Genomic DNA, 16963 nt, shown 5'->3' on the forward strand with positions numbered 1-16963 from the left:
TACGATTTGTCGGCTCCACGTTCCATTAAAATGTGTCAAACTAGCCAAAATAAGACCGGAAGTCAATTATTTTATCTTTCATATAAAAACCCAGACCAGAAACATACTGTTTTTGAAGTTATAGCAGGCCATTTTTGTTTGTTTTTTAATATATACTATTATACAAATTAAAGGAAATAGCACACTGTTTTTCACACTGATGCACTATACAGTATATATATGTGCCCATATTTAGGCAAGGCAAGTTTATTTATATAGCACCTCTCAACAACAAGGCAATTCAAAGTACTTTACATGACACATAAAAGACATCAAGACAAATTGTAAGAGCAACATAAGGCAATATGAAAAAGGGTTAGGGTTAGGGAGTTTGTTCCAGATATGTGGAGCATAAAAACTGAACACTGCTTCTCCATGTTTAGTTTTCAGAACAGATAGCAGACCTGTCCCTGATTAACCTGAGAGGTCTGGATGGTTCATAACGTAGCAGCAGATCAGAAATGTATCTTGGCCCTAAATGATTCAGTGCTTTATAAACCAACAGCAGTATTTTAAAATCAATTCTTTGATAGACAGTTTAAAGATCTGAGATCTGGAGTGATGTGATCCACTTTTTTTAATGATATTATTTTGAAAGTAGAAACAGGAAGTTGCAGTTTTATTATAGCTACCTTGATATAAGCGCTCAGCAGAGTGACCTGGAGGATACCGTGCGTAATTATCGACTCTGTGCGTATAGGCCTATGTTTGATTTTCACAGCTCATATATCTGCTGCATGGCAGGATGCTTGCCTTTCATTGTTATCTGATATGCAGCTTGAGGTCTGGATGTAGTAACCTGTCTTGATGGAAAAAGGGAACCTGGCCGACACAATGAAAAAACTTGGACTTATTGGAGTGCTACTGGCAGCCCAGGTGAGAAAAAAAGAGATGCGTGTTTGAACCGAATCTATGATTTCTATATAAGAAAAAGTGCGTGAACAGCTGCGTTTATTACAGGCAAAACTGTCATCAGGCTGCCATCCTCATCATCATCTCGTCAAAGAGGAAGACAAGTGCATGAAAGATCTGCTACGTTTTAAGTCACTCAAAGCAACAGGTAAGTCAGTACAATTTTTAAATAGTTTATTTTAGGCATATGTCACCTGATACTGATAATACTAAAATATTCAGCCACTTAAGAATACTGTTTTGTGAAAATTTCCATTGAAAAAACACTTTATGTTGGTGATCTCTGAAATGCATGAAACAAATCATTGAATAGGCCTTTTATAGTGTAACCTATTGAAATCTGATGCAATGTTTTAGTGACATCTAGTGGTCATACAATATAATGCACGCTAACACTTGTATTTATGAAGAGAAATTTCAGAAAGTATTTTATATTGCAGGGTCAAGACTAATCCAGATATGGTGGTTTTGTAGTTTTTATCCTGCAATTAAAAACATCAAACCAAATATTTTGTTTTATATTTTATATTATATCATGATGTTATAATGTCTCTCCATTTTTTGGGCGGAATTCCATAAACTCAAAGTAAAACGTGTAATTTTTTTGTTTCTATCAAGAAAACAATATGACTGTACACTGTAAGGGAATGTGGGATTACCTGAACTGCTGGCCACCTGCTTCTCTTGGGGAAACTGTCTCTCAACCGTGTCCCGAATTTTTCAACGCAGAAGGTGAGATACTCCACACACACACACACACACACACACACACACACTGACACACAAATACAAACAGACATCCATTATCTATACCACATTGCACTGGTTAATTATTTGCCAGGAAACGAATTTGTTTTCATAAGGAACTGAGACAGCTTATCCCTCTCAGGGTCTGTCTACAAACATTCAGCCATAAAAATGCTTGTGTACATAGAGACGGCGGGTAACACATTGGAGTGCTACGTTTACGTGGGGAGATGAGGATGATAGATTTCATCATAATTTATCTGAAGAACCAGATGTTTATAGAAGCAACTGAAGAGGGAAAGTGATGGTTTTGCAGCTTCTTACTGTCAAATAAATCAGAGAACACAGACGTATTTGGCTCAGATGCATATACACTCAGAGGACAGAGACAGACCTGTGGTTGTATTGCCATTTTGCAGGTAAAGTGTATCGCAACTGCACTGCCAACGGCTGGACAGACCCTCTTGTTCCACATGAGGATGCATGTGGCTACACTTTCAATGAGACACTCCACTTTCTTGGGGAGGTTGGTGGCATCTAATACACATTCAATACATGTAGTTTATCCAATATAATGTATGACTAGGACAAATGCACCCAATTTTGCATTTACAAAATACCATAGTATCTACACATATGCCTCCTGAGATGGTTGATAAACTGTAAGAATTTTATATCACCATAATTATTATTTCTATGTGTGCTTAAAGGACAAGTACACATTTTTTCAAGTCTGTCAGTCAGGTGCCCAAATGAACACTGAAACAGATTTTTTTTTTGCTGTAATATGAAGTTGTCTAAATGAGTCAAATCAAGTAGATATCTTTCAACGTTACAGTCTTTTTAGTGCCAAAGTCCCTTTTTTGTGACTATACTTCCACCACAGCTCAACAAGGAAACACAAAGAGGGAATTTGATGCTAAGAAAGACTGTAAATGTGGCAGATATCCACTTGATATGACAAACTCAGACCGCTGAAGCCTCATATAAGCTTCAGATAAACTTTTAAATGCATTTTTGCATGAAATGACTGTGTGGACACACTGTGGATTTTGGCCTCCATCACTTACATTAAAAGCACATTTGAAGGGGGTCTTTTAATAGCCAGTATGAACAGGAGGAATGATTACAGTGAGGAAAACCTCTTTCAGTGTTCATATTGACACCTGACTGTTGTTTTCAGACAGACTGGAAAAATTGTGAACCTATCTTTTAAAGGAATAGCTTGAAAATTTGGGAAATTCTCTTTCTTGCCAAGAGCTACATGAGAAGATTGATTCCACTCTCATCTATGTGCTAAGTATGGAGCTAGAGCTAGGAGACGGTTAGCTTAGCTTAGAATAAGATTGGAACCAGGGAGAAACAACTAGCTTGGCTCTGTCCAAAGGTACAAGAATCTTCCTACCAGCACTTCTAAAGCTCACAAATAAATACAATATATTTTGTTTGTTTAAAACAAACAACAATTGCAATGTAAAAATGGCAAGTTGTGGTTTTACAGGGAGTTACATGGTGGACCTGTTTCCTAGTATTGTTTTTCTTGTCTTGTTGTCATCATGAGGTTGCCAGGCAAAGTGGTTACTGGCCCAGCCATGAAAGAGTCCTGATATTTCCTTGTAAAACCACAGCTTACTGTTAACTTTACATTACGTGTTTTTTTGTTTGTTTGTTTTTTTTTTCCACAAATTATAACGTTAGGTCGTGTTATCTTTGAATGGAGTCATGCTAGCTGTTTTCCCTGCTTACAGTCTTAACACTAAACTTATGTAAGAGTGAAATTGTGTCATGTACAAAATTATATAAACAAGTTTAGCATAGTCTTTTTGAATTGCTATTTAGTATCTTGTTTACACATATTTAGAGTGTTTGTACATTGAATTTGAAGCTAGGTCCAGCAGGCAATTAGCTTAGCTTAGCATAAGAAGTGGAGGCAGGGGGAAACAGCCAGCCTGGCTATAAATGTTTAAAAAAAAAAATCCCACCTAGCTTTTGACAGCACCAGGCTAACTGTCTCAACCTGCCTCCACTCCATATGCTAAGATAAGCTAACTGGCAACCAACTCTAAAGAGTTTTAACATGTTACCAAACTTTCAGTTGTAAAATAAATTTGATACCTGAATTTTTTATTTTACTGCTTTATCCAGACCCAGGCTGAAATACTGTTTAAAATCATAAAATATTGTCAGCAACTTAGTATTAACTCAATCATGCATACGTTTGAGCTCACTTTAAGCAATAAACATTCTCAAACACTTCTCCTCACATGAGCTGTTTAAACAATGGGAGGTGATAAACTGTATTATCAAATCATATTTGTGCTGTTATGGAGGTGATAAACTGATGAGCATGTTCTCTTTTCTTTGTTCAGCCGTTAGATTCTCATTTGTATTTCTCCTACGTGAAGACCATGTATACAGCAGGATACGCGCTCTCTCTCATCTCTCTCACCATCGCCATCGCCATATTCTGTCTGTTTAGGTGAGAAACTTTATTTTTCTTATCCCTGTGTCCCTCCTTCTTCCATAATAACCCGTGTGAAATGCAGTTTTTGAAGTGAACCTGCCCCTAAAGCTGATGAATTATGCAACAAACCTCAAACTCTGAATGTTAATATTTCTTCAGGAAGCTGCACTGTACCAGGAACTACATTCACATCCAGCTGTTCATCTCCTTTATCCTGAAAGCCATCTTCATCTTCATCAGAGACTCTCTGCTATTTAAGAATGAAGAGCTCTACCACTGTGACTCCTATCCTGTATCAATACTACCATTAACACATTTACATGCCCAGTTGATATTCATAAACTCACTAAAATATACTACATACGTTGAACATTTGCTACTTGAAAAAGATCCAGTGAATCTAAAACCTAAAACCTGTGTGAATAGTAAATCTATTCAAAGTGATCATAATTTAATCTGTAAAAGGCACATAAAATGTGTAAAAGGTTGGATGGGTGTCATTTGGATTGTTAAAAATTTTGGGTTCTGCTTATTTTCTTTGTTGCAGAAAATTAGATGAAAAGATCGACACCACTCTGTATGCTAAATATAACACTAGAACCAGGTGACAGTTAGCTTAGCTTAGCATAAAGACTGGAAGCAAAAGGGAAACAACAGCTATTCTGGCTCTGTCTTACAGTCTTACAGGGGGTTACATGCTGAAACTATTTCATGGTAGGGAGCGTTGACTTCTTGTCCTGCACATAACCTCCAGTAAAATCATGTTCTCTGTGAGAATCGTGTTGTTCTCACAGAAAAGTTTTATTAAACATAGGAGATATAATCTGTTCATTAGTGAGCTTTGAGGCGCTCATAGTCTGATGTTTATTTAACTTTTGGACCGAGCCAGGCTAGTTGTTTCATCATGCTAAAATTTGTCTAGAAAAATCCTAAGCTGAATGTTTGGTGCAGTAAAACAAGTGTGTTTTGCCACAAGATGGTGCTAGTTAACTATTAGATGTCAACAAAAGCTACTTTTTTGTTACACTAATGTGAGTGTGTTGAACCAGTGTATTTCAGGGTACAATACATTATATGACCACTAGGTATCAGTAAAACATTGCATCAAATTTCTGCTGGTTAAAAAGGCTCACACCTTAGTTTTTGTATGTTGTGATCAAATTAGATATAATGTGTTAATTTGTGAGCTATGAGTTGCTGAAAGGCAGTTTTTCTTCCTTAGGACAGAGCCAGGCTAGCTGTTTTCCACTGCTTCCAGTCTTTATGCTAAGCTAAGCTAATCGTCTGCTGCTTCATATTTAGTGTACAGAAATGAGAGTGGTATCAATCTTCTTATCTAACTCTCTGCAAGAAAGCTAAGTGTATTTCCCAAAATGTAAAACTGGTCCTTTAAAAATATTGTAATATAATTTGATTATTACTTGTTTAAGCTGCTTGTTTAAGATTTTTGTATTTACCCAAAAACCTTACACTCTCTTCAGTCCATACAATCATACAACAAGGTCCATAGCAGGACTTTTACAATATTGTAACATGAACAAATCACATTCAGCCTTTAACCAGCTCCTCAACACTAATACCACTCCTGTAACTGTGTGTGGCAGGTGGCATGTAAGGTCGTGCTGATGTTTTCCAACTACTCCATCCTGGCAAACTACAGCTGGCTGCTGGTGGAGGGTCACTTCCTCTTCACGCTGGTGAGCCGCTCCTTCTTCTCCCTGAAGAAACACCTCGTCTGGTACATCGTCCTCAGCTGGGGTAGGGAATCACATATTTCTCTGTGCTTCACACATATACATATGTGAAGTTGGCTTTATGAAACACTGATTCAGTGCTTTTTTGAGACTTAACAAAAACTTACTTCATCACACAGGTATACCACTGATTGTTATTGTCTCCTGGGGGTGTGCCAAATATTTTTATGAGGATGAAGGGTAAGGAGTGTAAAAATCAGTTTCCTTCATTCATTCATACATTTATGATATTATCATATAATAATTTTTTTATTTCATTGATAAAGCTGTTGGGAAACCAGGAAACTTGAATGGATTTGGTGGATACTTCGAGTTCCAGTTTTACTCACTATATTTGTAAATACTTTCTTTATTACTAAAACCTCACTCTTTTTTAACATTAACATGTAAGATGTGTATTATAAAGTAGCATAGCAGCAGCGCTTACAGGTTTTTATCATTTCAGATTAATCTCATCTTTTTCTTGGGCATTTTGAGGATACTGGTGAGCAAACTCAGAATGCCAGATGCACAGAGGAATGAATTCAACCAGTACAAGTGAGTAGTACACTGATCACACTGTGGTATTGTTACAATGGCATACTGTTGATATGTAAAATTGAAGCCTGTAGTTTATTATGTATGTAAATACGGTGTTTTTGAGGTATAGACCTTGTATTTTGCATAGGATAAGGGATTAAAGAGCATTTGGATCCTTACTCCAGTTTGCTTTTAATACACACTAGCAGGTTCATTTCGACGGGACAGACATAAATACATGTGTGAGAGCTGGAGAAAGTTAATTATCTCTATTGAAATGAAAAAAAAAAATGCTTCTGCTTTTCCTTCACCAGGAGGCTGATCAAATCCACATTTTTCCTGGTGGCTCTGTTTGGTCTGCAGTACATCGTGTTTGCTTTGTTACCAGTTCAAGTCAGCAGCTTAGTGTTTAAGATATGGACCTTTGCTGAGCTGGCTCTGTCATCCATACAGGTAAATGAGGTGTACGTGTGAAGCAGACAGAGCACCAGATAAACTCAGAATAAGGACAAATACAACTGCAGTCGCTGACATATGCACCTTTCTCTTTTATTTCTTCTTAAAGGGCTTTGTGGTCGCTGTCCTCTACTCTTTCATGAACGGAGAGGTAAGAACTGGTCAGCCAATTAGAGCCAAAACCTTTCAGTTCAGAAATTAGAAATGCAGGTTTTGATAGCGTGGAGTAACTTGGGGATCTGTGACGTGCACATTTCCAGGTGCAACATGAGATTCAGAGGAGGTGGAGGAGGTGGAGGCTGACTCAGCACCTGCCCAGTCGACCCAAGCAGCATCACAGCTCCGTCAGCCAGAGCGGGTCTCCTCACACACAGGTCTCCCTGCTACCCTGCTCTCCAGGCAGCCTGACAACCAGCGGGCTCCCTATGGATACTATGGACGTGATTTAAGTTGGGACTGGCATGTTTTCTTTCTTTCCTTGTTGATACATATTCAATCCTGGCTTAGTGCTGACTGTCAATTAGTCTACAACTGCAGCTTGAGTGTTTACTGCTGTCAAATGCATATTTTTCTAATCCCTGGAGTGGTTTTATCTGAGAATGTCAGGATGTAAAATGTACAGTTGGTAAATTGTCAGTCTTTGTAGTAATTACACATATTTAAAATGAATATAGCAATGATTTATGTTCACATGCTACAGTTACAACCTGTAATGATGCACTTAATTGTTCAGGTGACAATAAGCCTCAAAAGGGCAATAGCAAAAATTCTAAAATATCTATTAAAGGGGTACCCATGCTATTTAGTATTATACTTCATAAAGTCAAGGGACTTGGGAAAGACAGATTTGAGAAAGAGAGGTCAAAATTGTTACAGCAGAGACTGAGATATCCTGACTTTTTGTACCTGGTACTGGTCAAGCTTCAAGAACACTGGATCCTACACTTCCCATGATGCAATTCATTAGCTTCTTTCCTTAGATAATAAGTACTTTAAACTCCACGACTCCAGTTTGTAACGTACAGGCTTTCTGTAAAAAAAAGTTTGAAGCCCAATCTGAGATAACCCTGATCAGGGTTGTTTTATCAGACTCTTCCAGAGCCAGAGAAGACATTATCACATTGTACAACTGGGTACTTTTCCTTGTGGTGATTAAACTGAAAATTGGTTGGCTATGTGCTTCTAAAACCCCAAAAACATGATTCACCATCAGCCGAACTACAGTGACTGCCCTCAAGTGTTTTTCTAGCTGCCCTGTGATCCAATTCAACAGTTGAAATGAAGCACCACCCTCAATTACAACTGTGCACAATCTGCCATCTGTACTGAACATCTGTGGGACGAAGCTGTGTCTTCTGCAGATAAGTGTCAAAACTCGCTGGACATTTGGACATCGTTGTTTCATAGAGGACAACAGCAACAAATGAAACAAAGAACAGAAACTAATGAGAACAAGTATTTATTTTTAATTGCCATTTCTGTATACAGACACTCTGTTCTGAAGGTTTCTATATGAAAATGTATTTGCATTTTAGAAAATTCACTTTCTTGCCTAGAGTGAGTTAGTTAGATGAGAAGAACATACTGTTTGGAGTTTTTATTTTTTTTATTTTATTTAAAAAAAAATTTGTACCTCACTTTTCTATTATTACCTTATTTTGCTATTTGGAATTTTCATTTATTTCTAATCCTGCCTTTGGTGTTTCCTCACTGCAAATTAATGAGATTTATGATAACATTTCCCCAGTTCCTGTTTTTATTGAGCGTTGTTACTATTGAGTGCTTTATTAATTACAAAGTCATTTATCGCTTTGTGTGTGGATGGGGGGGGGGGCTACTGTTTTATTGTGTGAAGCACTTTGTATTACATTTTGTTTGTAAGAGAAGTGCTATACAAATAAAGTCTGATTGATTGATTGGTTGAAGATTGATAACTTTCTCATGTTTGTAAAATATGAAAGTCAGCAGGCGATTAGCTTAGCTTAGCATAAAGACTGAAAGCAGGGGGAAACAGTTAGCCTAGCTCTGTCAGGCTGATTTTTTAACCATTGGACAGAGCCAGGGTAGTTGCCAAATTTCCAGTCTGTATGCTAAGCTAAGCTAACCACTTGATGGCTCTATAGATTCAAATGAATTTCCCAAAATGATGAACTATTCCTTTAAACACTTCTATGTTTTAACCAGTGTGGAGTATCAGAAAGTATTCCAAATTGCGTTGTTCTCTAGCATTTGACCTTTTATGTCTTACATGGCAATAAAGTACTCTTAGAGAGTAGCATCATTTAAAATCAGTCCATAAGATTCTCAAATTTCTTGTGTCTATTAAAAAAGGGAGATATGACACTGAAAATACTTCAAGTGTTTGTGAGACACAAACTCTAGATTCCATATTTTGCCTTCAGCTTCTCCACCACATCAACATAGGAGGCCATTGCTTCTTCTTTGGACAGACCTGTAGGTTTGGTAACAGAAACACCAGCTAAACATCTGCTCAGCAGTTTAAAAATAAAAATCTGACACAGTCAAACCCAACATTAATGTTTTTTGTAGATAATTTCATTAATGTGTTTCAAACTAGGCTTTGTGGAAGAATAATCTTCCCTAAAACAAGATGTTTAGACATTTTCTACTGAAAAAAATAGTTCTATCAATCTGACCTTTCTTTTGATTCCATGCATCCCATTTTCCTCGTCCTGTCAAGTCAAACATCCCTGGACGGTCTGTGGATGTAAATGGAACCATTGTTCGCTGTAGTTAAAGCCATTTCAAAAACTTTGTGTCATTTGCTCTTATACCCACACAGTAACAATAAATAACAATAACAGATGCAACACAGGTGAGCTTCAAAGTCCCTGAAAACCTATTTTCTCAATCAGCTTCTTGTTATGAGCAATATGGTTCTACATAAACACACAATTGTCTGCCAAATTCAGAGCATTTTATTAGTTATTTTGTATGAAGAATTTCTGTATTTTGTGTTTTTGAGAGTCGTAACTCTTAATGAATAAGAATAAAGTGTTTTTAAACCAGGTTTTAACTTTGATTGTTGCTCATTTAGTCATGAATATTAATGTTGTAAAGAAATATATATGGATATGAAACTTTCATATCAGTTTTCAGGGCCTCATTTTGAATATTCATGTCAGTAATAGTGCATTTTTGTCTATGTAGACTATGTAAACTTATCAGTCTTGCCATCAATTATAGTATGACACCTAACTCGTCGGGCCTGATTTTTTCCCTCAACCACACCTCACTGTGAGTCTTTGCACAAGTACTTGACAGCCCAGAACACCACAGAACAATCTCTCTCTTTAGTGTTTCTGTTTGAAATTCTACAATGTTAAAAACACTCACCTGTGTTAACATCTCCAGCTGTGGCTTGTTTATATAAACCATATAGTGCAGTCAGTTCTTCACGGTTTGGTCTCTGTTTCAGTATCTTCGCCTCTTCTGCTGCTTTTTCAAAGGATTCCTGGTAGGGGAAGAAAATACAAGCTGGTACAGAGATCTGTGTCAAAGTGTTGATGAAATGCATTGTCATCTTCAAACTTATAACTCGCATGGTGCAGCGCTGAGAAGAAATATTGTTCTTGTAAAATAATAAGCTTATTTAAATCTTAACACAGCTAGCTACAGTAAGCAGAACCATTCCTATGTTATGTAACAACCTCATTACAATTCCTGTGAAACAATAGGCCAGCATACCTGAGAGATAACTTCATAATATCATAAATATTTGATGTAACATTGTAGGGAAGGCTTCAAAAGCAATAGTACTTACAGTCATGGCTGCAGAGAGAAAGTGACACACCTTGCTGCTGCAGCTGAACTCACATCCCAGTTTTCAGTCGTCAAACTCGTCCTACAATGATGTTGTCTGTCAGTGTCACACATTCGCTGAGGGAAATAAAGTGGGAGGTCGCTCTTTAAGTCAACACCCTCGGCGAGGACACATTATGAATACTCTTCATGATGAAGAAAAGTGATTATTATTCAATGTACCTGCTGTATGTTTTGCCAAATGTTTCATTATGTCGTTCCCTCCCACGTGACTTAGTTGTGATAAGGCTGCATGGAAAACATATCTCATTACTCTTGTGTTCCTCAATGTTAATATTCATGTCATGGAAAAGGTTTCTGTCTTTGTGTGGAAAGATTATTCACCCACCACAATGTGGCAGCACCTACACAGCTAACAGACTGTCTGCAGACTTCTTTGTCCTTACCTGATATTGATAAAACACTGACAACCCAATGAGCCCAATATCTACAAACCTTTTTCACACTAAATGATTAAAGCATTAAATAAAACACTGAAGAATATAACTTGTAGAAAAAATGTTTTATTCTATGTTCTAGAAATATCAGTTTGAAATTGTAACATTCATGTCTTCATGGTGAGAGACATTTAAATTTCAGTACACTACTATACTATATTTTCATTTAGATTCATAAAACATCTATCTGTGACGGTATCAGAAAATCATCTTTGGCAAAGACACAAAAACAGAGAAAATGCAAACTCACTTGAACATAAAAACACAAACGGCATCTTTTTTTGTTCATAATGAAAACAACTGAGAAGTTATTTAACAGCCCGCTCAGAGTTTTTAGTCAACTGTATTCTACTTATCAGCAGGTGAGTTTAGTACAACATACAAAATAATAATCAGTAACATAAAAAAATAGAAATTAAAAAAAGCCAAATGTAGTTTTCTTAAATTCTGTACACACTCGTACTGTGGTTGACAATGCCAGCCAACCCACAGCAGCACAGTGTGACAGATACTTCAGCAGCAGTGCTTCAGACTTTGTTTTTCCAGATGGCACAGTAGAGCTTATGAACAACGCACTAGTAAGGGACTGTATGAAAATGATTAGGGGTGGGGGTGGTCAGAGAAGATAATATGGTGCAATTAAGATAATATGATTTTCATTTTTGTTGAAGGCAGGGTGGTCTGACTTTTTGGAGAGAGGTAGTTTCTTTCTTTTTCTGTCCCCATATTGATATTTTAATTCAGCCTCCCCTTGACGTGGGTCACTTTAAATTCTTTATGCTTCGCCTCTTTTAGTGATTTATGGTTAAAGGACTTATACCAACCCAATACTGTTTTAATATTTTTGAGAGGAGGTTCATGCTTTTTTTAAAAAGTGAACCCCGTCTCCACCCAAATAATTTGCATACAGTCCCTTAACATTTAAATGAATATGACAGCACATTGAATTTTGAACGTATTGCGAAACAAAATATAGAAAAAAATGAAACACTGACTTGTTGTGATGAAGATGATTGGCTATTTTTCTAACGTGGCTGACAAAAATAACCTATACATCAAAATTTTTGAAAGACAGGAACGTACCAGACAAGAGGAAGAACCGACTACCTCTGATGATCACAGTAAAGACTCAGTTATGAACTTGTGTTGCTTCTGCTAAAATAATTTTTCTTCAGTTCTGTGTTGAAGCTTCAAACAGAGTAAAAACAGAAATAATAAATTAAAGTAAAAAGCATGAGGATGAACTAAATACTCATTGTTGAGATTGCATAGTGCAAAAAGGTTGAGGGCATCAATACTCGTCAAATATCTCTAAAGACAGATATATTCTATTGAACTACCTGTTACTTGTTTAAAGGACACAAATCACTGAAATTACTCAGACGAGAGACACAGAAATCTTTCAATAGATTCCAAGCTTGTATAAATCATTTCTCTTCTATGTGAATGTTGTTTAAGAGCTCTGCTTTTACACCTTTTTCTCTGGATCATCTAACGTACATCTAAACAGCACGTTCTTCACACGTTACTGACATCCTCCAGGCCGCTGTGACAGTCGTCGTCCGGCAGGGTGAAGCGGATGTGCCGGCTCTTCTCCCAGCCGCGGCGGATCTGTCGGAGCCGCAGGGCCACGCAGGGCACGAAGAGAGCCAGGCGGCCCAGCAGGACCGTGATAGGGAGAATCAGGACCAGAATGAAGGTGGGCGGCAGGTGGAAGCGATACTGGGCCGCTTCGAAGGCGCGGCCCCAGCCGTAGAGGAGTGTGTGGAGGGTGGCCATGGATAAGGCACAGTAACCCAGAGTGGACTGCAGGAGGTGGGAGAGGGGTGTCAGATTACTACATCAAGCTTTTTACGACATGGATCAGACTTTTGTAGCGGTGGCCAACACTCCTCTTAATTTAGATATTTTAATCACTAAATTAAGAACGTTTAGGGACACAAAGACATTGTTTGGAAGTCCTTTACATGCTATAACGCTAAAAATATGACTCACATTGTTTAAAAAAATGAGAGAGAGTGAGATTTTCCCTTGAAGTGACTCCTCTTCAGTCCAGTCGGCCCACTACATTAGCTCACAGGCTACTGAAGACCCCGAGGAAACACACTGACCTACCACTCATGACCTGAACGAACGCCACCAGTGTATGCATGTGTGTGTGTGTGTGAGTGACTGCCATATAGCCACCTACACAGCCCACTAATTACAAAGACTTCCCAAGGTTGAGTGGGGTAGTGGTCAGGGGTTAAAAATAGCTTCTCCCTTGTTCACACACTGACTGGGCTGAGTGGATTATAATTCCCAGTGTATCTACAACTGCAATGGACATGTTGGGAGATATTTGATATCTTTACAACAAGTACAGTAAGTCTGTGCAGAAAATGGTAAATGTCTGTGAACCTGGATCACATAATTCAGAGATTAGAGAAATGCTTAAGACTAATCTGCTGCACATTTTTGTCATTTCTTACTAAAACCTGTCATATGATGAGAACATGTGCTATTTTATATAATGTGGTTTATATAATACTGTTTAGGTAGTTTTGGGGGGTTTTTATAAGCAAAAACTAGTTCTTGTATGTGGAACTCTGGGACTAAGATATACAAGGTTCAGTTCAAATCAAACGTTATTTTGCATTGATGTGTTTATTCACAGTATTCATCTTGTCATTCTGACACAGACGATACTGAAAATGTCTTAATTCTTAATGCAAAATGCAACATTCCTTAATTCCCAATTTGAAACATCCGTATTAAATCACAGCATCACCACATTGTATACTGCATTCATCACTGAATTTCAATCAGTTTGGCATTTTAAAGGTGCAGTGTGGGGCTTTTGTCTCCCCCCTCTGGCAATGAGAGTAAAGGGTGGCGCTCAGCTGGGATTGCTTGACACAGGCATGTAGCACATGCACCCCAGATGACAGGCACACAGAGAGGGCAGGTAAAAACAGATATGTTTTGACAGTCCACCGGCCCAAAAAACGTATTTTTTGACAGCCTACCAGCCCACCAGCCGGGATTTGTCCCAGTATGCCCGATGGCCAGTAAACCACTGGCCGTAACCTCCTGTTGCTGCTGTAAAACTGTGGATTAATTGTTTCAGCGTCACACAACCCCCCCGATAATTTCACTATCAGAATCTGATCTAGTAATAAGCATTGGAACTCTAATATGAGGTGTCTGTATTCTGAGAACTGAGCATGTGTGATTTTGCATTGATTTAGTGTTTTGAAATTTGTATTGAAGCAGCATTTAGTGTTTAAAAGGTATACTGAAACTCTGTTGTGAAAATGGAGCCAAAGAAATCAGTAAACACTGTAATTTATATACATTTTCATCTAGAAATTCCTAATTCCTTATTTCTAAACAGTCTACCAGCTGAACAGTTTCCCAAAAATGTCAGGTTTTCATGTTTAAAAGCGAGCTAGACGTGGTTGATCCCTACAAGTAGTTTCAACTAATTCAAAACATACAGATTAAGTGGACAACATCCTGCCCTCGAGGACTAAGTGTGTAATCGTGAATGAGACCAAAACAAGCGCAAACACTTCTCACACTCACAGATATTTCTATACACGCGTACACACAAGATACGTGAACGCACTGTCCTGCAGCAAGCTCGGATGTGCCGGGCAGAGACTTTCACCGCGGCCGGCTGTCGGCACATGACTAATCTGACGGCCACCAGATTAGTTTAACGGAGAGATGAAAGAGGGAAAGCAGAGCAGACGGACCGCGAGGAGAGAGGAGAGGAGAGGAGAGGAGAGGAGAGGATGAGGAGAGGAGAGGAGAGGAGAGGAACTGTGTGTGTACTGACTCACAACACTCCTGACGGCTTTGTCACAGCCCAAGTTTAACACTGAATCTGGGGCAGCTGCAGGAGTGCAAACACTTGTGTGTGACTCCGAGCCCATGTGAGCATATAAGAGAAACAGCACGCCAGGATGTGTGTGTGTGTGTGTGTGTCAAGTGTCGCGTGTGACAATCTTTGGCTGTCATTCTGCATTAGTCACATCTGTGTGTGTGTGCTTGTGTGTAAGGGCGGGAATCACAGACGAACTCACGATACGACACTATCATGATATTCTTCCCACGATAACGATATATCACAACAAAGGCGATACATCTGTGTTTCTAGCTCCGACACAGAGAGTCTGACAGCTTTATTTTTTATGTTTGGAAATATCGCGATACATTGCAGTGTCCCACCCCTACATGTGTGTGTGTGACTGCGTTTACCTGTATGAAGCTGAACTCTCTCCAGTTGATGGTGTTGGCCACCGAAGGCAGCGAGGCGACAGCCAGCAGAGAGAGCAGCCCGAGGGCCATGATGCCCACGGAGACGTACAACTCCATCCTCCACACCTCCTCTTCAACCCACGGGTCCTCCGTCCCCTCCTTCATCTGGACACCACAAAAGCAATTGGTTTCAGAAGACAAGCCCTTCAGTCAGCTTTACAGCCATTAGACTTGTCACTTCTAGGGATTACATTCAGGAATCAGGTTTTTTTTAACATTATGTCTGGCTGATGCACAAAAACATATGAAAGCAGAAGAACAGCATGCTGATTTCATGTATGTGGACACATCATTGTGTTATCATAGTGTAGAAATCATTTGCAACCAAGACACAAAGCTGCTTATCAATGTAACTGTTTTAACTAAAACCACCGGGGATTAATTTGAATTTTTAAGACAAATGTTACAGACAGAATGTGAAGTTCCAGACTAGGAGTAGTACTGATGCACAGACATCATACCTTAGATTTCAGTCTGAGTATCATGCTACCATCTCTGCAGGCTAAGAGATGAATTGGCCCTGAGAGGTTGTTATGCTTACATTTTGATTGTTGGCAGGTAATATATCAAAGCTGGGTAGGTCGGACAAGGCGACAACTTTTATCAATATCAGACTCAGCGTGCTAGGCTGCGGCTATTTCCTGGAAGCAGTATGTACCAGTACAGAACCAGCACATAGAGAGCTGAAAAAGTCTCAGTAGTAGTTGTTCATTCGTTTTTTGCTTGCACTAGATTAGGAGAAATTCAGAACCTCACTGATATGATCCCTTGACGTTTAGGTTAACAGATGGATGCCTTAATCTCACTCATGCACAGAGACTCCTCTGCTGCTTCCTCTCACCTGTTTCAAAGCGAGGCTGATCAGTTTGAAGCGGGCAGACTTCCTCATGGGCAGACACAGACTGTAGATGGCGTGCAGAACTGCGCACAGGAAGCTACACAGACCAAACTGCTTCCTCCTGATGAGCCAGCGGTCCAGCCAGTTAGGGAAGCGTTTGTACTTGGTGCCCCACCACAGCTGGAGGAAAGCAGCGCACAAACCCGGCATGTAAACCAGCGCCAACATCACCAAGGCGACAGAGGGAAGGGTGACGTTGACAGTGTCAATGGGCATTTTATAGAAAGCGTTCTTCCCTGATGCGATGTAGGGCTGCAGGACGTCACGGGTGAAGTTGTACAGGTAGAAGAAGATGAACAGGAAGAGGGTGCAGAGGACGGGGATGCGCCAGGAAGGAAATAGATAAAGGGGGAGGTTTTCGATCTCCAGAGAGGAGGAGAGGAGGCCCATATCCACGGGGACGAAGCCCATTCTGCGACAGAGCTGTATGACCGAGCTCTTGGCTTTACTACTGTCACTGCACAGGAAAACCTGAAGAAGAAAGAGGACAAAAAGATGAGTGAGCCCCCAAGTCCTCACTAGAATTCTTACTCCCACTATTCTTCTTCTATCTCTCCATATCTGTCTTTCCTCATTTTGTTAAATTTTC

General features: G+C 39.1%; 3 protein-coding genes across 10 annotated transcripts in view; 1 reads left to right on the forward strand and 2 right to left on the reverse strand.

Moving 5' to 3' along the window:
- Nucleotides 1-688: 688 nt before the first annotated feature.
- Nucleotides 689-9231, forward strand: LOC121892178 (vasoactive intestinal polypeptide receptor-like). Of its 2 annotated transcripts, XM_042405065.1 has the most exons (13): nucleotides 689-915; nucleotides 1000-1099; nucleotides 1570-1683; nucleotides 2118-2224; nucleotides 4068-4177; nucleotides 4322-4454; nucleotides 5767-5920; nucleotides 6036-6096; nucleotides 6183-6252; nucleotides 6362-6453; nucleotides 6750-6888; nucleotides 7001-7042; nucleotides 7152-9230. In XM_042405065.1, the coding sequence occupies exons 1-13, from the start codon at nucleotides 847-849 to the stop codon at nucleotides 7338-7340; spliced, it is 1380 nt and encodes a 459-aa protein (XP_042260999.1). In that variant the 5' UTR covers nucleotides 689-846; the 3' UTR covers nucleotides 7341-9230. The 2 variants fall into 2 exon arrangements, with proteins under 2 accessions (XP_042260999.1, XP_042261001.1); XM_042405067.1 differs by lacking the exons at nucleotides 4068-4177; nucleotides 4322-4454 and having other exon boundaries at nucleotides 7152-9231.
- Nucleotides 9232-9258: 27 nt separating this feature from the next.
- Nucleotides 9259-11025, reverse strand: LOC121892181 (acyl-CoA-binding protein-like). The gene is made up of 5 exons (XM_042405070.1): nucleotides 10897-11025; nucleotides 10676-10791; nucleotides 10249-10366; nucleotides 9549-9611; nucleotides 9259-9343 (listed from the first exon to the last, which is right to left on the reverse strand). The coding sequence occupies exons 2-5, from the start codon at nucleotides 10679-10681 to the stop codon at nucleotides 9270-9272; spliced, it is 261 nt and encodes an 86-aa protein (XP_042261004.1). The 5' UTR covers nucleotides 10682-10791; nucleotides 10897-11025; the 3' UTR covers nucleotides 9259-9269.
- Nucleotides 11026-11217: 192 nt separating this feature from the next.
- The window catches only part of LOC121892176 (metalloreductase STEAP3-like), a 166818-nt gene continuing 161072 nt past the window's right edge, over nucleotides 11218-16963 (reverse strand). For all 7 annotated transcript variants that reach the window (XM_042405059.1, XM_042405058.1, XM_042405061.1 and 4 more), the window contains 3 exons: nucleotides 16318-16845; nucleotides 15417-15581; nucleotides 11218-12977 (listed from right to left, as the gene is read on the reverse strand). In XM_042405059.1, the coding sequence (XP_042260993.1) occupies nucleotides 12690-12977; nucleotides 15417-15581; nucleotides 16318-16845 (981 nt within the window). In that variant the 3' untranslated portion in view covers nucleotides 11218-12689. The remainder of the gene's footprint in view (nucleotides 12978-15416; nucleotides 15582-16317; nucleotides 16846-16963) is intronic.

This window comes from Thunnus maccoyii, chromosome 24, assembly GCF_910596095.1.
Source record: "Thunnus maccoyii chromosome 24, fThuMac1.1, whole genome shotgun sequence".
NCBI classification, from domain to species: domain Eukaryota; kingdom Metazoa; phylum Chordata; class Actinopteri; order Scombriformes; family Scombridae; genus Thunnus; species Thunnus maccoyii.

Coding starts and splice junctions, on each gene's coding strand:
- LOC121892181 (XM_042405070.1), bottom strand. Junction 9,612..10,248: donor AGCTGGAGATGTTAACACAG/GTGAGTGTTTTT, acceptor TTACATCCACAG/ACCGTCCAGGGATGTTTGAC. Junction 9,344..9,548: donor TGCATGGAATCAAAAGAAAG/GTCAGATTGATA, acceptor CCAAACCTACAG/GTCTGTCCAAAGAAGAAGCA.
- LOC121892178 (XM_042405065.1), top strand. CDS start 847: ATGGAAAAAGGGAACCTGGCCGACACAATGAAAAAACTTGGACTTATT. Junction 4,178..4,321: donor GCCATATTCTGTCTGTTTAG/GTGAGAAACTTT, acceptor ATATTTCTTCAG/GAAGCTGCACTGTACCAGGA. Junction 5,921..6,035: donor GTACATCGTCCTCAGCTGGG/GTAGGGAATCAC, acceptor TTCATCACACAG/GTATACCACTGATTGTTATT.